Here is a 24,756-nt window from a genome sequence, read left to right as displayed (position 1 = left end):
CAATGGGAGGACTAGAGGCCCCACACTTCCAGCACTATGCCCTGGCCAACCAGCTCCACTTCATCCACAAATGGCTACACCCCACCCCCTCAGACAACACCTGGTTAGACCTAAAACAAACAATCTGTAAAGAAATTAAAATCTCAGATCTCCCTTTCTGCAGTCAGTCGGTCAAAAAACATCCATCCTTCAAAGCCCCAACAATTTCAGCTACTCTGACAGCCTGGTGGAGATTCTACCACATCACTGATTCACCTATAGCACCATCAATTCGCACCCCGATTTGGAATAACCCAGATTTCACCGTCAATAAAAAAACACTTAACTTTCACACATGGATGGGAAAGGGCATCACTCACCTTCAAAACATTCTTCAAGACAATAATCTGGCCTCATTTTCCTGTTTGGTCCAGAAGCACGGCATCGAGAGTAAACACTTCTTACAATACCTGCAAATTAAATCATCTATCCTAGGAAAAATTTACATCCAGACAGCTAACCTTGACATTCCCCCATCAATCTCAGAGCTGCTTAATATTCCCTCTCCCAAAAAAATACTCTCCCAAATTTACAAAATTATATCTCGTTCAGAAAAAACAATTGGCCTGCCATATCACAAATGGGAATCAGACTTATCAATTACTCCCGGTGCCGACTTCTGGACCAAAATGTGCAAAAACATCTACCTCATGACAAAGAATAGTAATCTACAACTAATACAATACAAGGTTCTTCACAGATTCCACTTCACTGCACATAAATTGGCTAAAATGGGGTTTGGCTCGGATCTTTGCACTCACTGCACACAAAATAACCCAGATACATACATTCATGCGGTTTGGCATTGCACTCCAATCAACCACTTCTGGGTGAGTGTCACAAAATCTCTCTCTTCCATCTTTGGCTGTCACATCCCAGCATCCCCTTCCTTATGCATACTTGGTGATACATCCACAGTCAATTTAAGCAACTCCTGCAATAAAACACTGCTGGTAGCGCTGACTATCGCCAAGAAAATAATCCTCATGAACTGGAAATCTAAGAACAAAGCTCACATCACTCATTGGAAAAACTTGTTAACAGACTACATATCATTAGAAAAATCAACTACAAACTTAATCAATACTCAGGATACAACCTCTCCTTGGTACCCCTTTATCACATACTTACAGTCCTGACCCTCTTTGCCTGAGTTCTATCTCCACACCATCATAACACACTTCATCAACAGATACACATATCATCGAACACTGGGCAGGGGAGGGTAGCTGGAACTATTATTGTTATTATTATTATTAGTAGTAGTAATATAAATAGCATCCCCTTCTTTCCCTCCCCCTTTTATTTACATTCTCTGATAAACTTTACTAATTTCACTCTTTCTCTCTGCCTCTCCCATCGTTATTCTGACGGGGCCCCATTGGATGGCTTGGGAGACTCTGTCCTGGCGGGTCGCTGTGTGGTTTTGGCATTGGTTGGGTCCTGTGGGTTATCTATTGGCCCTGGGCCCCCGGTGTGCACCCTCCTCATATGCTCATGCACACACTTTACTCTCTTTTAATTGCACTACATGTTAGGTGACATACATCAAACATAAACAAAAACTACAAAACAGGCTAGGGTAAGAGTGGAGTGCAGGTAGATGCCTCATCAGGTGTCTATCTGCATGCCTCACTTATTTTAATGCACACATTGAGGAGGCATACATCTTACACAGGGTAAGTGTGGTGTGCATGGGGAAATCCTGACAGATATTCACCATGCATGCCCACTTCTTTTAATGCTACACTCTAGATAGATCCCTCAACCTAGCCATTCACATACTGTACATATTTAGGTCAAGAGTGGCGTGTTGGGTGAAGGTCTGGGGGCGAGGTGTGGTTGGTCGTGGTAGTGGGGGATGTGTGCATATGCTGGGGGCCTGGGGGGATGGGTGGCACACAGGTCCTCCCCTCTGTCAGCTCGTCGCAGTATAACTGCGGTGGAACTGTGGCCATTAATGGGTGCCCAGGTTGGCAATCAGTCAGGCAATCAACCAGGCAATCAGTTATTCCTACTATTATACTTATCTTTAATACAATAATTACAACTCCTCTCCTCTGAAACCCTCCCTCTCTATGTTCCAGCTTCTCTCCTCCTGGCCCAACAGCAAGCCAGCCTTATACATATGCACACACACACACACACACACACATACATCCTCACATACTCACTACCCCTCACCCCCTATCCCCACCCCCATCCCAACACCACCTCATTCACACTCTCAGAGCTACCATCCGCACCCCCCCCCCCCCATCCACCCTTTCTTTTCATTCCGGTCATCAATTTCATCCCTGATAATCATATCTGTAATCATCCTGGACGCAAATCATCCTTAGCCTTTCTGTTATTAATGTTATGTTGTGTTATGTTTGTGGAAGCCAAGTCAATGTGATGTCTTGTTAAGTTACAGTATGTGTTTATGTAATGTACATCTGTTTGTCGAATGTAGTATTCTTGTGCATGTCGTAGTGTTGCATTTTCTGTAATGTCAATGATGTTTGCAAATAAAAAAAAAAAAAAAAAAGAAAGAAATCTCATCGGATATGTGCACTCTTCTTTGCTGTTTCCACAAGGAGCTGCTGTGACATCGGGGACAGCAATGCTTGACACTTTTAAATGTGATCATGTGTCAAATAAATTACAATGACAATTAAACAAGTCAGAAGAAGCAGTATCCTTAATTCTTCTGCAATGTTGATCATTTTGCTTTACAAATTAAGCAAAGTCTATGATAGCTTCAGCGAAAGTTCTACTAGGAAGACTCGTAGTGTAGCTTACTCCTCCCATGCTTACACGGAGCCAATCTTAGCTTTGCCTACTTTTGGGAAAGCCCTGCAATCTGATCATTCACTCATTCAATCAGCGCTAGCCTATAGGAATTCAGTGGGCTCTTTAAATATGTACCACCTAACACTGCTTCTGCTTCTCAGTACGCTGACTTTGACGTCCTAGCTCAGGCTTCCGCGTGGACCTGGGCTCTCTGCATTTTTACATTCGCCCCTTCTGCCCTCAGTGGCGTTACTTGTTACAATCCTACCGCGCTCGTTTGCTGCGCTGTTCAGACCTGTGCGTCCTTCAGTCAGGGCCACTGCATGTCGCTTCATCGCTAATCTCTGCCTATCGGAGCCAGTCACGCTCACGCTGTTGCAGCCTTCAATTCACGATAGCCTACTGCCGGGTCGCCGTCCTCGCGCAACTCTGTTGCAGGCCCATGTCGTTTTCGGCAACAATTTCTCAAGCTTCAGCGTCTGGTTGGTAAGGTTATCGTGCTCTCTTCCCAAGCTCCTCGAGCTGGGCTACATTCTACCCAGTCATGCAACCTGCTTGCCAACGATATTCGGCGGGCAGCAAACTGACTTGTCTGACACGGTTTAACTTTCACTTAAGCCTCCTTACATAATTCCTGCTGATTTTATAATCCTTGCGATTCGTGCTGTAAATTGCTGGCCTGCACCACGCTGCCGTTGAACCCAACCCTGTATTAAGACCTGTTTAATTGATGTTCTACACTCACTGTGGTTATCTCGATGTCTACCTTGGTTGAGCGTCGTCAAACCAGTTGTCTTTTTGTATAGCCTCTTAATTTGCCTCGCTGCTCGTTGGGCTGCATAGGCTTTAGGCTAGGCTTCGGTTCAGGTATCACTCCTTGTGCATGGCTGCGGGAAGCCAGTTCATCGTTGCATTCGTTTAATCATCCGGGATTGCGTCCCATACCTTCTGGTAGGAAGTCTACACGGCCTTCCTTGGGTGATTCTCTGCATGCACTTGCCGTTGCTCAAACTACTCTCAGCTACCGCTGATCTGTGATGTCCCAGGTATGCCGTGACGTCCCCGACGTTCTCAGCTATCTGGGTTCTCAATTTTGGGGGGTGTTACACCAAAGCTCGAACCAAAATGACGGCACGCCGGCCCATGGTCATCAATTGCCAGTATGTCACACAAGCTATTATCTAGGCAATAATAGGTGTTTTCTTTCAATGCCCGTATTATGTCAGTGTTCATGAGCTGACACCACAGTGTGGGCTCATGCCCACATGGTTGAGCTTTTAATTAAGAAGCTGTGTCATTTGTATATGTAACATATCCTTCTAGTGTCTTTTGTATGGTTAAAATGTCTTTTCTGATTCCGTATCGTGTATTGGGTTCCTAGGAATTCCATGGCAGGCCTCACTTTGCTCACTGCCCACCAGTGGGTCGCTTCAGCACTCCATATATTGGTTTTAATGGTTACCGGCTGTCCATGATTATGTCGGCAATTTTACATTTTGCTAGTTGTGGTTTAAATGGTGGCCTATGCTGGAAGTTCGTTGATCACGACTACCAACGTAGCCGTTGGCTGGTTGTTTTACCGATGACGATGCTACATGTCACCTGTCTAACCACTCCTTCTTTCTCGCAGGTCAAACGGAGCGGTCCATCATCACTGGCAGACTCAAGTCTCTTTCAGGCCAACGCCGCACCCTTCATGCACTCTCTTTAGACAACGGGTCTCTGCGTGTCCGTGTGATTTCAGCCCATCTAGTCACGCCATCAGTCACATTGATTGCTGACTCGAATTGCTGTTTTAGCAGGATCCTCTGCAAATAATGTGTACTCTAATTTCCATTCTCCATTTTGCCTTGGCTGTTTTGTTTTTGGCAGATATGCTCACCCGAAGTGATCGCGCCAGGGAGGACGTGCAAGTTCCTTTTACATTTTCCTCCCAATCTTTAATTTGCTAACCCCTGCAGGTGCATCATGCCTCCCCTCTTCCGTTGAGGGGATGCAGTTCGTCAATGGAGAAGCAGTTCCACATATCACACTAACTAATCTACTTTCTTACAGGGATGGCAGTGCCGGTTCACAGAATCACGCAATCGTGTGGATCATGTTTCCAGTTCATACTGGAGGGGGTCATCCCTCCGTCTTCACAAATCTCCCGAAGGCCAGCGCCTTCGAGGATATCTCCTCTTGTAGCACGGCTTAAAACTAGCCTTCCTAATCCCAGCACTTATCACCTGTCTAGAACTGACTCTTGACTGTGTAAAACCGGCACTCACTGATGCACTTTCGTTATTGTGCTCTACCTTGTAAATTGTTTTAATTGCACTGGCATTGTGGGAGAATTGTTTTAGCTTTAACCTGTTTGCCGTCACGTTGGTCTAGGTTGCCCTAGACGCTGGTTGCCCAGCTCACTGTCCAGGTTGCCTTGGACGCCGGTTGCCCGGCTCATGACGCTCGTCTAGGTTGCCCTAGACGCTGGTTGCCCAGTTTGGTCCAGGTGGCCCTGGATGCCGGTTGCCCGGCCGTCATGTCTGTCTGGGTTGCCCTGGACGCTGGTTGCCCAGCTCATGGTTCAGGATACCGCTATACGGTCAATGTTAACTGCCTGATTCCGGACTTCGACGCAATTGGATGACACTACGTCTGTCATCTGTTTAGATCGCCTATGGCCCGCTATATCAGCTACACATATATTGGTTCCCCGCGATTCAAGGGGCAAAAGTTACGTGCATCATACTCCTTGCCAGACTCGAGTCTCTCCCTGAGCAAACGCTTCCGTGAGAACTCTGGATTCCCAGGGTACATTGTCAGTCGCTTTGATTAAAAATGTCCTGGCCACATGGGATGTCACGTGAATGCACACCCCTCCACTCACTCAGGGGCCAGTGCTTGGCGCATGACTAATATAATTTCTGCATCCAGTTGGGCGATATGTATTGCTTATTCTCTCCTCATTGCTACCTTTACTCATTGTCTCTCCAGCAGCCAGTTCTAAACTGTACTATCCTGCCACAGTGGTGCAGCTGGCATAGCAAGCTCGCGTTAAGTCATTCTCAGAGCTCCTCTGCACTCTGAGATGCATAAGCACCATGGTGGTACCCCAGCACTCATCTGTTCGTTGTCTCGTCATATTTCAGTAACATATGTTTCTTCCTCCTGTCACATACAGGCATGAATTGTCCTGAAGTCCTTTGTCTACGTCGCAAGGTCATGCTTCCCTCGCATTACTGATGCTGCTCATCTTATTTTGGGGGGCTTTCCAAGAGCAGGTGCTAAGGTGTAGCTCACACGCATCCATCTTGGCCTTGGGTCTGCAGCTCATGCATTCATCTCACTCTAGCCGCTGCAGGTGAGCTATCGAACCAGAACACACATATGGCTTCACAAGCACTAGTCTTCTACAAAACTAGTCATAATGCTTATCTATCCTAAATATTAAACCACATGACTTCGATGCGAATATACTCAAGCACCCATATCAACTAACTCATTGCTCCGGTCCCAAGCATCTGCAACCTCAAGCTCTATTCCCCTGCATTGATCCTGAGTACATCATGTTTAACCTTTTAACCCTAACCATGTTTTGCTTCCCTGGTCCCCGTTCACTACCTTAAACTACGGCTCACACTTTACCCGATTTTCAGCAGCCATCTAGCTAACGTGCTGCTTAAATGTAACCTCTCTTCAAAGAGGTTCACTTCTCACTCATTCCGCGTCGGCGCAGCCAAGACTGCCGGCCAAAAAGGGCTATCCACGTCATCCATCAGGATGCATCAAACTAACTCCTCTTGACATTTTCGATGCTCAGAAGTTGCTCTCCCATGTTAACTCAGGTACCTCATTTTACCTTCACAAATCCTGGTGGCGGTGGTTAAATTCTGGCATTCGCCTTGCACTAATTGCTGAAACATATTGGGCCCCAGCATGCCGGTAGCTTGTGGTGATTTAGTCTCAGCCATGGGCATGTTGCCCTTTCACTGATTGCCCAGCTCGTTCGACGCTTATGGTTCAGGTCACTTCTCGCCGGTCGCCCGGCTCGTGATGCACGTCTAGGTTGCCCTAGACACTGGTTGCCCAGTTTGGTCCAGGTTGCCCTGGATGCCGGTCGCCCGGCCATCACATCGGTATAGGTTGCCCTATACGCTGGTTGACCAGCTCATGGTTCAGGTCGCACCGTACGCCGGTTGCCCGGCTCGTGACGCTCGTCTAGGTTGCCCTAGACGCTGGTTGCCCAGTTCGGTCCAGGTTGCCCTGGATGCCGGTCGCCCGGCCGTCACGTTGGTCTAGGTTGCCCTAGACGCTGGTTGCCCAGCTCACTGTCCAGGTTGCCTTGGACGCCGGTTGCCCGGCTCATGACGCTCGTCTAGGTTGCCCTAGACGCTGGTTGCCCAGTTTGGTCCAGGTGGCCCTGGATGCCGGTTGCCCGGCCGTCATGTCTGTCTAGGTTGCCCTAGACGCTGGTTGCCCAGCTCATGGTTCAGGTCGCGTCGTACGCCGGTTGCCCGGCTCGTGACGCTCGTCTAGGTTGCCCTAGACGCTGGTTGCCCAGTTCGGTCCAGGTTGCCCTGGATGCCGGTCGCCCGGCCGTCACGTTGGTCTAGGTTGCCCTAGACGCTGGTTGCCCAGCTAATGGTCCAGGTTGCCTTGGACGCCGGTAGCCCGGCACGTCTCGTGGTCTAGGTTGCCCTAGACGCTGGTTGCCCAGCTCGCATAAGCACTAAAGTCCAGGTTGCTCTGGATGCCGGTGGCCTGGCTCGTCACGATGTACTAGCTCGCTAGTCACTGGGCGCCCAGATCGTGAAGTGCTTATGGTCCAGGTTGCCCTGGACGCCGGTTGCCCGGCCGCCGCATTGGTCTAGGTTGCCCTAGACGCTGGTTGCCCAGCTCGTCAAGCTTCTAAATCCCACTAAAGCGAAAGTATGCTGCGGGCCCCACTACAACCCTAGGTTATGGTTAACACCTAGCTACTTTAAAATTCTGTCGGCGTCCTGGCACAACGTCTTCACCCCGGCCCAGTCATGCTGTTTAATTCATCTTGTATGTATACTAATGTCTCTGCTCCTCTCAGAACCAGATTACGGAGTCACCGCCCTGGCGGGCATCACTCATCCTTTTGGGGGTAGGCTCCCCGCCCCTGCCTTCATCCATCGGCAGGAGACGAGATCCGCTCATCGCTGGACGGATCCGAGACGGGGCCTACGCCAAAGACTGTTACCTATTCAGGACTCTATCATGCTTGCATCCAAGCCGTTCCTTTACTAATTAAATCGTTAACTGATTCTATTCTGTCTACTGAGTCTTTCTGGTAGAAATGATAGCTTCAGCGAAAGTTCTACTAGGAAGACTCGTAGTGTAGCTTACTCCTCCCATGCTTACACGGAGCCAATCTTAGCTTTGCCTACTTTTGGGAAAGCCCTGCAATCTGATCATTCACTCATTCAATCAGCGCTAGCCTATAGGAATTCAGTGGGCTCTTTAAATATGTACCACCTAACACTGCTTCTGCTTCTCAGTACGCTGACTTTGACGTCCCCTCCACCTCCCCTCCAGCCACCTCTGCCAGCAGTCCACGTCCATCGGGCACGGTCTGCCTACCACATCTTCCTTCAGCCACCGCCACCAGTTGGTCCCCGTCTCGTCGTGGGGGGTAGGCTCCCCGCCCCTGCCTTCATCCATCGGCAGGAGACGAGATCCGCTCATCGCTGGACGGATCCGAGACGGGGCCTACGCCAAAGACTGTTACCTATTCAGGACTCTATCATGCTTGCATCCAAGCCGTTCCTTTACTAATTAAATCGTTAACTGATTCTATTCTGTCTACTGAGTCTTTCTGGTAGAACTTCTGTTGCTAGGCAACCCTAAGCAAATGCTACGTGGTCTGTTTTTAACTTTTCTCTAGTTTTATTGCATCTTATCACCCGGAGAGAAGAAATACTCTTTTCTGATTGGCTGGCGGGGTGGCTTTTAATTCTGAATAACGGGACACCTATGAAGTAGATCTGGTAAAAAAAGTTTAAGCGCCATTCCATATCAATGCTTATGAATAGTAACTATAACAACGATAGTAGGATGACGGTTGAGCCTGGAGGCAGGCTTCGCAACAATGGAATCAACTGTAAACAAGCTACTGTCCTTGCTATCGCTGTTATAGGGCCAACGAAAGTTGTACAACAAGCTGAACTAGTGAGTTTCTTTTTAAATGGAACCGCATGTTTCCTTTGCTTTACAGTGGCAACCGGGTGATAAGCGGGATAACGGCCTTCGAGGTGTGTCCAGTTATACGGAATTAATGGACTCGGGCGGAGGCAATTAATTCCTCTGCTGCGCGTCGGGGAGTTTTTTGGCCCTCGCCCTCGTCCATTAATTTCGTATAACAGGACACCTCGGCGGCCGTTATCCCTTACGTATTCAGCTCCAAAAGTCCTCAGTTCAGCCCCAATTCGGCCGTGTGTGTGGTTCTGAAAATAAAACAGATAATAAGTACATAACTAGGTTAGATAAACCACTGCCTATTTAGATCATGTTACATGCATCATGTAATTAGATTATTGTAAAAAAGTGCATTTTTACCCCCTAATTTAGTATTAAACAATGAACATTTTCACTTCATATATTCATTACATATAAAGTATTTCTATACTATTTCAAGCCATTTTTGTTTTAATTTTGATGATTACAGCTTACAGGTATCTCAAAATAGAACAGAATGTCAACCTTCAGAAAAAATAATAAATCGTTAAGTTATAATAAGTAAATTTATGCACTCAATATTTGGTTGGAGCTCCTTGTGCACAAATTACTGCATCAATGCAGTATGGTATGGAGGCAATCAGCCAAAAATGTGTCACTTTTTAAACTAAATTAGAGGGTTTAAAGTTTACTTTTTCATGATATTTATTTTTGGTGTTTATTTATTTTGGCTGGGTTTTTGAAGACCCACCTATATGCTGTAAAGCAAATCATACTCTTTTGTGGGAGGGGTTTAGTGATCCTACCCAATTGACAGGATTACATAGTGCTATTTGCAGGCGAATTGCCGTTCATCCTGTTGAGTTGATGTACCATCAAAACTATTTTGGAAATATTTGATTACTATGACATCAGATACAAAGGTGCAAAGTAGGGGTGCACGGTTTGGGGAAAATATCTTGCAATTTTTCTGACTTTTGAATGTCAATGAATTGATTCAGTTCAATATTCCAAATGTCTCTTTAATTTGTGCCACCTTTGATTGGTGAGCATGCCCGGTGCACAAGAAGCACAGCGTCCTTGACCGACTGGGAAGCTCATCAATCAGAATTTCTGTGCCCCTAACATACTATGCACACCCACCAACCAAAGGTGGCATAGTCAAGGAGGATGAAATGAATATAAATGTCAGAAATGTGACCAAATTAATTGTGTATGATTATCTGTACCTTTTGTGATTAGGTATTTGCTTTGGTTCATATTGCGATTACAATTGCGATAATTGTGCAGCCCTAGTCCAAAAGTGTGCGCTATGTCGTGCTTAAGCAAATATGCTGATAATTTCATTGTTATCAAGCATCTGTTTTTGTAGATGTTTTGATGCTTTGCAGGCATCGTGTTGCCCTAGATTGTTGGATGTGTCCTCTGTTGTAATAAATGGCATTACATAGCCCAGGTTGAGTTCTGCCTCCCGCTGTTCGATACAGCAACCTATGCGTCCAGATTTTGGAATAGGCTACTAACCTCTTTGGCAGAGGTGTCTTGATAATATAGGACTTCTGAAGTAGTGGAGGGAGCATGGGTGTTGGGAATCATGGCCATAGCCAGCTTAGACAATAGAGATCGAACACAGGTACCCACACAGATGTAAATTGCCGGTTATGGAATGTCTTTTCTGTTTCAAGAAAGCAAAAGGCTGGCAAAAAGACTGGTCTTACAGCACCTTACAAGTTATAATGAAATGAACATTACATGTTGAATTTGCAACATGAAAGTTATCCTCAACCACTTCATCAAACTCTGATGGTGCTAGTCATTAAGATTTGATTCAGGGCCACACCAAGTTGATCTCCTTTACAATCGTTTGCTACAATCCTTAATAATAATAATAACAATTATAATAATAATAATTATAATAATAATAATTATAATAATAATTATAATAATAATTATAATAATAATTATAATAATAATAATAATTAATTCTGGTATTAGCATGAATGATTAAAACATGTCTTCATGTTGAGTTTTGAATGCCTTTATTTAAGGTCTGCAACTTCCTTTCACACATCTACAGTACAAGACTTTCAGTTGAGGTTTTGTTTGCATGAGGGTTTGTTTGCATGTGTGTGTTAAACCACAGTCATGTACCTGCTGTATTCTTCTTGATGTTTCCACTCTGAGTGCGAAATGTGACCTGGCCCCTTTTAACCACCTAAAAGAGCAGACACCCTCGCTCTTAGATTCAGCCTTATTGTTGTGCCCTTTTCACAGGCTTTTCAACTTTTGTAATTGTAAATAGATACGATTTTAACACATAATATAAAATCAAAGGTAACACTTTATTTTAATGTGTCGCTGTTACAGTGTACCTACCTAATTAGGTACAGTGGTACAACCTGTGTAACAACATGTACTATCAGGTACTATCATTGTACTTGCATTATGTATTTGTGGGTACCTACATATAGTTGTTACATTGTAATACTGAGTGCTTTTACAAAACTTTGCCAATTTGTCTAAATTTTCATCAGATTTTCATCAGAGGCAAAGAGCTGACCTGAGACCTGCTGGATGGGGTAAATCTGGTCATGATAGATATACAAACCATTCAAAATAAAGTGTTACCAAATCAAATTATTGTAGTTCTGTTGTATCGATAAAATAAATTATAATATGTAATTATAATATATAACAATATTATAATCAAAGCAACCCAATTTCCATTTCATTTTTGTTTTAAACAACCCAGCTACAACCCAACAAACAATTGTTATTATTATTGTTAATAATATGTTTACTTCTGTTTTTGCTGGGTGCACTTCATTAGGCCACTATGTTCATTTCTGTCAGCCTGTAAAAAGCACAGTGTACTGCTGCACTTCACAAGGTGCGCACTGGTCTGTGCACCACCCTGTATAACCACCGTGAAAAGCCTGCAGAGACTTGCTAATGAGGAGACACAGCACTCACACAATCCTCCATAGAAATGCATGGGGTTAGTTTGTAACGCCAATATGGCAGTAGTCTCTACACATAGCCCGTCCCTTCCTGTATGCCGAGTGGGGGGACTTGCCTAAAACTAGGTTATTTTGTATTTAGGCCCATTGGAAACTGGACATTCATTGTATTTATTTGTTTAGTAAACAATGAACATTTTGTAACAATAATTGCGTGGTCATTTATTTCAAGGTTACTGTTTTGTGTGTGTGTGCGCGTGCCTGGCTTTATTCGCGTGCAATATGCAACTAGCCACACACACACCTTCAACCCCGTTCTCTTGTTTGTTTCTCAGAGCGCTGGTTGCTGTGCATCACTCCCTTCCGCAGTACGGCTGGACCGCAGAGGTTTCTTACCCACAATGGTATACAGGGTCGTTATTTCCCGGAATCAGCCTCAGCCCCCCAGCCCCCAGGACTGCTGTTTGTGCTTTCAACATGATGCATCAGCCCTCTGTCCACAGACCTGCATGCACAGAAATAGATCAAAAGAGTTTGGCAGAGGACACCAGGGCCAGTGTAACAAACAACAAGACAGAGAAATCTGAATTAATTGCAATCAACTGAAATGATCAGAGCTACTAAGCTGTAGTAGCTGGGTATGCTGCATATGCAGCGCTAAATACAGTGATTTATACGTGTGTAAGCAGTGCTATTCTGTACTTACACTGTACACTCTTATTGAGCTCTGCAAAGTTACATGACAAATATAATACTTTTATTTAGTGTCATATGCTTGCAAACACCCTGAGGTATATGTTGGATCGTGTGTGCATGTGTGTGTCCAAGCCTGCGTACGTCCATGTGTATGCGTGTGTGAAATGTGTTTGTGTGTGCGTGACTGTGTGTATGTTTGCATATTTATTGCATGAGTAACTTATATTAAACACATTACTTAAAAGTTTGCTTTTAGACTTGCCATGCATTGTACACCCTTTAGTGTAGTGGTTCAAAGGAAGAAGGGACGTGTGTGTGTGTGTGTGTGTGTGTGTGTGTGTGTGTGTGTGTGTGTTGTGTATGTGAGTGTGTGTGTGTGTGTGTGGGGGGGGGGGGGGGGTCAGTGAGCAGAAAGGCTGGTTCACACCTCAAGACCACATAGGGTCTAGAAGTTTCCAGCCACCGATTCTCTCAACATCAACAAAGCTATTCATTGGTCTCAAGACACTAGTGGAAACTTCACACCCCTGGGCCACCTCTTATTACAGAGTCACACCAGGACCGTGCACTCATCCCTCACCCTACAGCTCAGGCCTCACTGAGCACATTCAGACATCGCCCTGGACCTCTACCTCTGATTCTCCACCTTAGTAGAGTTTTAGATTCTTAAAATATTATTCCTAAATTAAATTAATTATACGCTAAATTGTGTACTGTGTGTTATTCTGCTTTTGTTTTAGTGGTTGGAACAGAAAGGACAGCTATGCATAATTATTTTTAATAACATTAGTAATTTACCAATTTAAAAATGTACTGTATTATTGTAGGTTTTTCATTAACGAAAAATGTCTTGTTTGTCTTTAAGTCGACATGACGTGGCAATTTTGTGATTGTGCATACCATAAAGCAAGCAGAAGAGGCAGCCTTCTGCCGATATGCGGTCTTTTTTGGCCTCCACTGTCGCCTTCAAGGCAGCGTTGCCCGAGAGGCGCTAGGGTTAGGCAAGGGTTAGGGGTAGGGTTAGGCTAGGCAGCGCTGCCTTGAAGTTGACGGTGGGGGCCAAAAGCACCATCAAGCCCTTCTGCCTTGGCCTATATGCTCTATGCTGTCTTTACAATATTAAATGTTTGTCCGTTCTGCATGTGTAACATTGTGGGTTAATGTGTATAACTTAATTTTAGCAGCTTTATGTGTCAGGTGAAATGAATGAATAATATATTTATAAGTTATATATATAGTCTATACATTATATACATTTGAAATGTAGTATACATTAGTAATTAATAATGTATATGAATTATAAAAAAATATAAATGTAATTAATTTACAGTACACTTTGTGTAACAGCATTAAGAATTTAAAATGTATGGTCTCAGATTACCTGTGTCTATAGGTAATGCATACAAGTGAACTGAATTTATCTTTTTATTGTTATTTTATTATGTTGTCTAATCTTATTATTATGACATTTTATTTTCACCTCTGTGTCTTCAAAAACATGTTTGTTCTAAGAGGAAACTTAAACATTTCATGTCATGTGTGTATGATTTTTTATCATTCTGCAAACAAATGGCAGAGAGAGAGACAGAGAAAAAAGAGAGGCAGAGGGAGGGAGGATGTTAAGAGACAGCCTATACCTGTATGTCTCTCTATGCACGTATGGTGTGTGTGTGTGTGTGTGTGTGTGTGTGTGTGTGTGTGTGTGTGTCTGTGTGTGTGTCTGTGTCTGTGTATGTGCACATGCATATGTGCCTGCATGTGCATGTGTGCGTGTGTGTGTGTGTGTGTGTGTCTGTGTGTGTGTGTTTGTGTGTGTTTATTTGTCTGTGCGTACGTACATGTGTGTGTTCATTTGTCGGTATGTCTTCTTGTCTATCTATTAGAACATAGAAGAGGCAGACACAGTATGAGTTCTAGATTACTAGCACCATCATGTGGAGTAAGCAACTCTGGGTGCTCTTTTCTTTACCTCTAGGGCCATCTTGTGAAATCAGTAGTTGTGTTTATCCAAGATCACAGAGCTCTGTCTCAGTATTCTGGTAGTCTGAACATTTCCCCTGTACTCAGAGCTCGCCACCAATAATTTTTAAATATTGTCAGTGCTTGATCTTTCACACCAGTCCCCCCCCCCCAACACACACACATGAAGAAAGAAAGAAAGAAAGAAAGAAAGAAAACAAATTAGATAAATAAATGAATAAATAAAATAAAGTATTCTTATCTTGTGACTGTTTATTAAGTGAATTGGAAAGTGTGGTATATCTAATTAAGTTTCATGTACAGATCAAAATCTGAATGCAATGGAGCTGTACTTACTACACATTTTGTGCTGAAAAGAGACTATCTACTGTACTAAAACATTACAGTAAAATAAGAGTGCCACATGTTCCATGCCCTTAATGTTTAAATATTTCAATGCACTCAAAGTTCATTTAACAACATGGCACACTCAGGAAGATCTAGGGAAATAAATAAAACTGTATTCCACTGTCAGCTGTGTGACTTTGTGGAGCCTTTCACCACAGCAGACATTTACAATCTATTGCGATCTATTCTAGCGCTGCCTGGAAGGCACTAGGGTCAGTCAAGGGTTAAGGTTAGGGCAGGTGCCTTGAAGTCAACGGTGGCAGTGCTGCCTTGAACCTTTTGCATGAACATAGGTACTTCTTGTTTTTTCACCCCTGCCCTTCAAGAAGTCTGTGCACACACACAAGTTGATCATTTAGGCTACTGGGGAGGTTTTCATAAGGGTGTTTACTTGGGGTATTTTTTTTTTTTTGGGGGGGGGGGGTATTTTATTTCCACATTTTGTGTTCCTCTGGCGCCCGGGCTGCCTGCAAATGTAAATGCAAAACAATTCAAAGTCCTAAACTGAAAACAAATCATGTCTAATGATCCCTTGTTTTCAGGGAGAGCTTTTTTCCTTTGTAACAGTGATGTTTGCTATTTCATTGTTCTGTTGTATTTTTATTTAACTTCATATGGGATGGGCATTTTTAGACTTTTTCCCCTTGAAATTGCACTGTGCCTACTTCAGAGGCCACTGGTTTGGCCTACCATCAAATGCTTGGTTTTTTTTAGAAGCTGAGGCCTTGTAGTTTCTTAGGGAACAATCAGAATAACTGTGGGAAGTACTGGCACAGAGGTACAGAGGCTAGAATATTGTAGATATTGTAACAAGTACTTCTGAACTGACCACATTTCAGCCCTCTAGGTCACTTGAGATGACATAGAAACACAACTGAGCCCTAGCGCCAGGTCTTCTGAAGCTGTGTGCAAAAGTAGATCAATATAGAATAAAAAATTAGTGCTTTGGACCATTATTTGCCAAGGTACTGTATGCTCATGCATTTTGTAAAATGCCCTATGGAAACTCCCCATAGGACTTTTGGGTTCCCAAAATGCATACTGACAATAAAAGGCTTACTGTGTGGCAATCTCTTGGTGTAGAAGCATAATCCTGGTCTCAAATGAAAGGTAACATTCCGAGGTTTCTTGTAGACCATTTGGATTGTATGTCAAGGGTTCTGATTTAGAATGACTACACAAAATATGGAATAATTACACAAAAATCTAATGAAAACAACATGAATATTCCAATTCTAGGGATTCCTGTGAATATGTCAAGACCCAATATGTGGCATCTACTTATTGCACTGCAGCTGCGGAGGGGGGGGGGGGACATTTTTTTATCAAATTTAAGTGAGACATAATTTGATTAATCTGACAATGTAAAGTCAAATGACAATGACACAATTATGAAATGCTTACATTGATGACACAGTAGTGATACCTACATGCAGAGTTTAAAGTTGAATATCCTTCAAAGTTTCGACTTGCTCAAAGGAGATTGCAGTTTTTCAGAGTACTATTTTGGTTCATCTTTCCCAAGTCCACTCTCCCATGTCTACTGCATGGGCCATTACTGCACCTCTATAGGCGCTCTTGCATGTGTCTCACCTAGGTTAGCCAGATTCAAATCAGCCCCATTTTGGACCAGTAATATAATAGTCTACAATGAGGGTTTATGGCCATTCCTAACAGATCTACTCTGCAGGGGTACTGTCACCTGGTTTAAAGATGTGGTCTGATATGCATGTGGGCATGTTTCAGAACTCAAGCCCCTTGGGTTTGTGAATATGGGACAGGAAGAGCAGGCCATAGGCATGCAGTGCTGCTCTACCAAGGCCTCAGTGCAGAGCTCATTTCTAGGAAATGATCTCAAGTCAAGTCAAGTCAGTTTTATTTTTAAAGCGCATTTAACATGCACATAGTGCAACCCAAAGCGCTCCAACAAACAAGACAAACGATGCCGGATGGAGCGGCGTAGTCGCCAGCGTGCCCATGACATAAAGACATGACAAATACATTTAAAAAATAACAAATACAAAAAATGCTGGACGGAGCGGCGTAGTCGCCAGCGTACCCGTGACACCAAGACATACAAGACAGACAACAAAACAAATAAACAAATAAAAAGTGAAAAAAAAGAAAATATATTTAAAAAGGGGAAAGGTGATGTTACAATTAGTCCAATTTCCAAACCAGCTGAAAATGTCCAAGGGCAATGATGATCCGGGAAAACTGCACAGAGTGTCTTCACAACCGATATGCCAACAAAGTTCTTTAACGTTAGCAAATGATCAACCCGGTGAATTCACTGGCAGTCTGGAGATCACGTTAACGTTAGGCCTTGTAGACTGCAGTCCGGAGATCACTGGAAGCACAGTCTGAAGTAGTGGGCGATCGTGTAGATCCGCAACTCGGTGGACTTCTAACAGCGACCGTCTGTTACTCCGTGAGACTGCAGCTCCTCACCGCTAGGCTAACATTAGTCTGCAGTTGGCATGGCAGCTCGCAGGTCAGCAACAGCTCGGCGGCCACGGCAGATCTTTCGCAGAGTAGCTAGCCTACAGTGTAGGTCCAGCTGTCCTGAGAGATCCCCTTGACCAGACAGTGAAGTGCACCGTTCACGGATGGATGGAAGGATGTCAGAGGCCCAGTTAGTCTGCAGTTGGCATGGCAGCTCGCAGGTCAGCAACAGCTCGGCGGCCACGGCAGATCTCCCGCAGAGTAGCCCAGGTCCAGCTGTCCCGAGAGATCCCCTCGACCAGACAGTGAAGTGCAGCACCGCTCACGGATGGATGGAAGGATGTCCGATGCCCAGCTAGGGCAAAAGCTAGCCATAGCAACCTCCCAATGGACAAACGTCAACGACGTTTCAGCTGACTTAGAAGCAGTAAAAAGGACTAAGAATAACACGAAAACTATCAAAAATAACGTAAATAAATAGGGAAAACATTTAACTAGACAAACTAATAGAAAAAAATAAACATGACATTACATAAAATTACGAACATTACATAAAAACAAACAAAAACATGATGCCAGACGGAGCGGCGTGTCTCGCCAGCGTCCCCGTAACCCCGCCCCGTAATGTGACCACAGGATGTAAAGAAAACAACACAGAGAGGCCTGCAGGACACAGTCACCTTCTTTGAACATGTGACCTTGAAAAGATGAAAAAACTGGCCCAAAGGGAATTTGTCTTGCATTCAAGGTAGTCACATACCTTATGCCCATTATTAGGTCTTCAAAAGAAGATAAAAAAACCAGCTTGAAATAGATATGGTAATGTGGGTGGTTAAAGCTTCCATTGTGGTTTATATCAAAACACACAAAAAAAGGGTGATATTTCCACGTCATTGCACGTGATCATAAGCACCACCCAGCACATCTCTCATTTCTTTCTGGGTGCAGTAATCACACAGTGCGATTTTGATACTGATCAACTACAGTACAGTAAGTGAGTGCAGGTAAGAAAAAGCATTTTGTGATGTATCGCAGATGATTTCCTAAATAACTTCCTAAATAACATGAGCGGTCGTATGAAGTATTTAATCGCTTATAAATATTTTGGTTTCAGGTTGTACAAGTTACATGCACAAATGTATCAAAGCAGCAATATCAAATTGCCCTGATGAAGACCAGTTTGGCTAAAATGCATAGGCATGATTAAGTATCCAAGAAAATATATATTTTTTAATGCATCCTTCTTGAGTGCCTCGGATTTGTCTTTTTAATAAATCTGGAATCCCTGCGCTGAAGACCACCAAAAAGGACTCACACCCATGTAGCACTCCAAATAGACCTGTTTTTTTCTGACAAAGCAGCAATATATTGGGACAGTTAGGGCCAATAGTGTCTCAATCATTATCACTGTTATTGCAGCGCCTTCTATTGTACTAACTTACATATACATGCAGGACACACCCTTTTCTCCACTTTTCTGAGCATGGGCCTCTTCCTTTAAGTATTTTTTTTTTCACTTGCATGGCATCACTAAAGTCTATCAGGGTGCCCTGCATATTGGCAACTAAAGGGGTATCCAGTATGCTGTAGACCCTAAAGGGGTACCCAGTATACTGTAGACTCTAAAGGGGTATCCAGTATGATGTAGACTCTAAAGGGGTACCCAGTATGATGTAGACTCTAAAGGGGTACACAGTATTTTGAATTATTACACGGCTCTTCAGAGTGCTGCAGAAAGTTCCATTCACATGAATGGGCCTTGCCAACGTTCGGGCCTATGTTAAATCTACATAAATCACCGGCAAAGTATATAATCACCGCTGTCAATGGCAACGGGTTGATTAACGTCTTTCATATCCCTCCGCAAGCATTCCGTTCGCTTATTGCAATGGAATTTCATTGAAAGGGAAAGTAAGCTATACATTATCCCTTACATAACACATAGAACACAGAATGTATGTTGTATTTGCTGTAGTGAGAGTTCTACTTTGTAAGCTGTATGGTTCTCAATATGGTGCTAATTTTATATTGTCAGGTTTCTTTCAGAATTAACCATCCTCAGTACTGTCATTCAAATAAAATGGCTCACCTTTCTGTCTGTGTATATACAGATTAACACAGGAAAGATGATCTTCCCGTACATACTTCTGTTACTGATCATTTATGTATATACAGGTGAGACAATATCTTATACAAAATCTTACTACATTCAATACATGAAACAACTTAAAGTTGTTACCATTGTGAATATGATCAGTAATGTTATTACCTTTTCTTTTGCACCTCAAGTATATAGTCATCACATTAATTAAGAAAAATGTTTGTTAACAAACAGAACTAAAATGTGTTTTCATACTTTTGTTCCTTGTATGTTCCTTGTGTGTGTGTGTGTGTGTGTGTGTGTGTGTGTGTGTGTGTGTGTGTGTGTGTGTGTGTGTGTGTGTGTGTGTGCATGTTTGTTTCACCTTCAGATGGAACACCACATCAGTCAGATACCAGATTAATAGCTAAGACTGGAGAGAATGTGACTCTCAAATGCAAAATAAATGTAACATCTGCAGACATTCAATCTATTTTCTGGATTAGGATGAAACAGCCAAAAGACCTCCAATACGTCCTGGGAACTTTCCCCTATTCAACAACTTTTGCACAATATGATGGTTTCAGTGAACAACGATTCAAAGCGATAAATGAAAATGGAAAATATAATTTGCAAATTTATGATTTTCAAGATACAGATTCAGGCATTTATTACTGTGGCTATTTTTCAAGAGTTGTTGTGAAGTTTGGCAGTGGGACACTTATGAATTATGAAGGTATTATTATTATTATTATTGTTGTTGTTGTTGTTGTTGTAGTTATGGTTGTTGTGGTTGTTGTTGATTATGGTGTTACTTTTCAGAAAGTGAATCAAGGCTTCAGAACAGCACAGACAACACCCCAGCTTGTGAAATCACAGAAAAAGGTGAATACTATTTCTGACACTTTAATTGCTTACTTTACTGTATATCATGATGAAAAGTTATCACCTTTTATTTCCAAGGAAAATGAAAAACAATATGTTGTGTATTCTTATTTAACATGATATGGAGTTTACATACTAATAAATACTGCCATTTGGAATGAAACAACGATTGGCAGAGTAATTCCAAAGACAAGTCTTTGCATCACACAGACTAAACATTGAGGGGAAAAAGGTTTTGAAGAAAATATGTTTGATAAGCCATTTCCATTTGTAATAACTGTAGTTGTATTTGTATAGGACTAATATAATATATATACAAGACAAGTAAGACAAGTATTTGGATAGCACAGAATGGAATTACTGTAGCTGTATTTGCAGAAGACATATTTTTAAACTGTCTCCTTCATGTTTGTATTTTGGCCATTTTAGATACCCTGGTGGTTTATGTGGTTGGGTTGGGAGTGGCATTAAGTGTGTGTGTTGCTGTGATGCCATTCCTTATTGCTTCTCGATTGAGAAGACCTGTTTGTGAACACTGCAAAGGTAAGTACTCTATTCATCCATTACATATGTAAGGGTAAGGGGCCAATTTCTTAGCAAATGTATATGTGTATGTTTGTTTATTTAACAGAGAGAGCTCAAAAACAAATGCACTGTAACAACTCTGTGGTGGAGGAAACTCGGGTAAGTAAAATAATTATTTGCAAAACAAAAATGAAAATTTTACGGCAGGGTTTCTAACAATCCTTACAGGTCAATAAAAAGACAAAGCTTCAGATATAATGCTACATTTCATCGACTTACAAAAAGTCTCAAAATGCCTCAGAAGTACTGAATTGTACCCTATAAAATCATATGTGTACTTTTTAACAGCATTGCTTTTCATTGTGTAAGTATGATAAATAAGGCTTTGCCATGTACATTTTATAACAGTACATTTAGTAGTTATGTAGAAATATAATGTACTGTATTCAAACAGTGTATTTGGAATTAACAGGAGAGTGATGCTGAGAGAATGACCTACGCTGCTTTGGATTTTTCAAAAAGAAAACCTAAGGGAAAAAAGAACAAGGAGTTGAAATCAGAAGTTGTTTATTCTGATGTAAAAAGTGAAAGAAAGCAAAGACTGAAGACTGGTAACCCATGTACTGAGACATTCATTCATGATGAAATGTACTATTGATTGTTATAGTTATAAATGTTATATATACAGTAGATTGATGTGAAGGGGGGGGTTACGATATGGGTGCTGAAGGGACCGGGCCTGCAGTTACAAAGGACACAGCAAGCGACATCAGCGGGCGCCTGTTTGTGTTGTTGTTTATTCTACCACCTCAGTACCCCTTCATAGGGCCCCTACCTGTGTGTGATAGTTAGCTAGTCGGTTAATAAGTCCGACATGAAGGGCCCAACAGCTTTTTCATCCAAAAAAACGTTTACGCATTCTAATACATCTACTTTATGTTTTTGTGTTGCCAGATGCATTTGGATGATGTGATATACACAACGGTGATTTACGACATCAAGACTCTTTTGTTGTATCTAGTTCATGCTAATATTCTGTGACATTCCGGTATGTCATGTTGGTATCACTTTAACGTGTGTATAATTCATGTGTGTATAATGAATGTTCTCAAATGTGTGTTAACTATATTACTACTGTATGTACGAGACAGTATCAGTTGTCCTCTTTTCATGTCAAGTCTGTAAAGCATTAGTGATGTTTAGGCTTTGCATAAAATGAAGATTATTTTCCTTGAAACTGTATCCCGAGAAAACTGATTTGTATAACGTAAAAGAACTCTGCATCTCGGCATGTAGACACTTTTCACAAAATCAGAAGAGGTCTGGGCAGTGATCACACTGACTAATAGAATCAAAGGTATTCCATAGTTGCACTATTTGCTAGGGTTTCCATATGATACCATACTGTACATAAGATACATAAGAGCCAGTGCCAGAAATCGGAGTCGTCAGTTGAATAGAGTTTAAATTGGTTCAAACCCTGACTGATACTCAATACTCATCAATGTAAACGTAGTGTATTCAAGCAACAATTCAGACACATAAACCAATTTCAACTGTTGAATTTGAAACATTACAATCACACAGCAGTAACCACATCATTAGCAACTGTTGCAGCACTGTATCACCCATTTACAATCCTACACATGATGACGAGTGTCATCCACAAAAAATATAATCAAGACTGATGTTCTTGCACTATCACTGCAAGGCCTATAGGGGTGCAGAGGTACATACTGTAACAGCGATCAGAGCCTACATGTTCAGAGAACCCCACCTGTCTCGTGCTCTCTGTAGCAGGAGAATTTCATGATCAGTTAATATGCCTGGATGTGCTTTCACCAGAGTTTTTTCTATCTCATGCTGATTTCATCATGCATTCACATTTACTCATTCTGGCATGATTTTACCCACAGCCACTTACAACAACTAAGCTACAGTAGTCTGGGAACCCAACAGAGTACAGTACAGGTCCTTTCACACTGGCAGCGATAATTATGATGATGATGGCAAAATTAATCTTGCAGGCATCCTATGCTATTTTTATTATGTAAGGGATAATGTATAGAACCGGCAATCTATACATTATCCCGCTTACTATCCAGAATAATTCACCTATTGAGTAAGAATAAGAAATTGCTGAATAAAGACTATATGTGTAATGATGCTTAATACAGACCTTATTGACCACTAATACATACACATGTTACTTATGTGACTAACCTTATCTGACCATGTTGCCTCTGTCACACGGTGGTGCCGCTTCACACTATTCAATATAAGAACAATCAGACCTTACTTACTGTAACCCAACTCGCCACTCAGCTTCTAATACAGACCATGGCGATCTCACACCTTGACTACTGCAACGCACTTCTCACAGGCCTTCCAGCTTGTGTGGTAAATCCATTTCAGATGGTCCAGAATGCTGTGGCCCATCTGGTCTTATTTTTAAATACTTGTAACAAAAATTGTTGTAACTAAAATTTGCCATTTTAGTGAACTACAGCTACAGCAATATTATTCAGTGCAAGATGAGGAGTGATTTTGAGCAGTGAAAAGCCTGAGTGAAGATGTCCTGCGATGTCCTCTGTTATGGAATGCATCTCGTCCAATAAGGAGACTCAATAGTACTCCCTGTGACTTCAATTGTAGTTTCATTTTATCATGGTGGTGGTAGTGGTTAAAGAGCTGGGCTAGCATACAGTAGCCTGAAAAGTTGTGGGTTCAATTCCCAGCTTCCACCGTCCAGTTGCCCCAATGTAATCCTTTGTAATATAATTGACATATAAAAGTCACCGCTAAATCAATAAATGTAATGTAATTGTATTATTGCCAGGTGAGGGCAGTATCACCCCATATTTAAACACAAGGCCTTTAACAAGAAGTGGCAATCTGTGAGATACAGTATTCTGCTGTAAAGGCAACTCTTTTAGGGCCAAAAGATTAATACCATATTTTACACTGTGGCCGCATTAGGATATGTCTGATGACAACTGTATCTGACATGGAACCAGTTCACTTGATAGATCCAGTATGCAATTATGTTACACTGTAGCTAACTGAACAAAGCACAATGAATAAATTAAAGGATAATACATTTTTCTGATTTTGTTCACTGTCATTGAAGCTTTTGATGAAACAATATGCTTACATTCTGCCTTTTAATTCAATTACATTTTTATTTCATTGTAAGTGTGCAGTAGCGGAGATTTGGGGGGGGGGGGGGGCTGCGGCGCGAACAACCCGGTTGCGCGAACAACCCTACCCCACTGGTAGGATTTTTTTTTTTTTTTTTTAAATACAGTTTATTGACCACATATCCATTCGGAATTGTTTACTACTTAAATGTTCAATAAAAATATATGTAGGCTGGGTTAGGCATAGTTTTTGTCTGTTTAACACAGCCATAGAGCTGGCTATACTGTGTGAGGGAACTACCGATTTTGATAGGGGAAGAGTTCGTAAGAAAAAGCGTTTGTGTTCAGATGAACACACAGATGAGATTTTAGAAGACAGCAGGGACAGATTCAGAGTCGATGTGTTTTACTACATACTTGACGTTTTTGTTTCTCAGTTTGAACATCGATTTGCAGATTTCAAGAGAATGGCTGGAAAATTTGCTGCTCTGAACCCGAAACATTTTACTCTACCTGATGCGCCTGAAAAACTTTGCTTGCGGACTTTTATTCACAGGATCTATCCAATGCCGACAAAGTGGTTAATGAATTTGTTACATTTTGTGCAATGTACAGTGAGCTGTGCATGCATTTAAACACCCACAGAATCCTCCCATTTCTC

At 42.3% G+C, this 24,756-nt stretch overlaps 1 protein-coding gene across 5 annotated transcripts in view; it reads left to right on the top strand.

The window, feature by feature from the left end:
- Nucleotides 1-22,192, top strand: part of LOC121681667 — a 71,445-nt gene extending 49,253 nt beyond the window's left edge. For 2 of the 5 annotated variants that reach the window (XM_042061537.1, XM_042061534.1), the window contains 2 exons: nt 21,062-21,114; nt 21,428-21,809. In XM_042061537.1, coding sequence (XP_041917471.1) covers nt 21,062-21,114; nt 21,428-21,613 — 239 coding nt within the window. In that variant the 3' untranslated portion in view covers nt 21,614-21,809. Of the gene's footprint in view, nt 1-18,421; nt 18,470-19,576; nt 19,641-19,936; nt 20,282-20,367; nt 20,431-20,859; nt 20,974-21,061; nt 21,115-21,427; nt 21,810-21,909 lie in introns of those variants that run through there. The other 3 variants (XM_042061535.1, XM_042061533.1, XM_042061536.1) reach the window with 3 other exon arrangements.
- Nucleotides 22,193-24,756: the final 2,564 nt, after the last annotated feature.

This window comes from Alosa sapidissima, chromosome 14, assembly GCF_018492685.1.
Source record: "Alosa sapidissima isolate fAloSap1 chromosome 14, fAloSap1.pri, whole genome shotgun sequence".
In the NCBI taxonomy this organism is placed as follows: domain Eukaryota; kingdom Metazoa; phylum Chordata; class Actinopteri; order Clupeiformes; family Clupeidae; genus Alosa; species Alosa sapidissima.
This window is presented reverse-complemented; position numbering and strand designations above follow the sequence as displayed.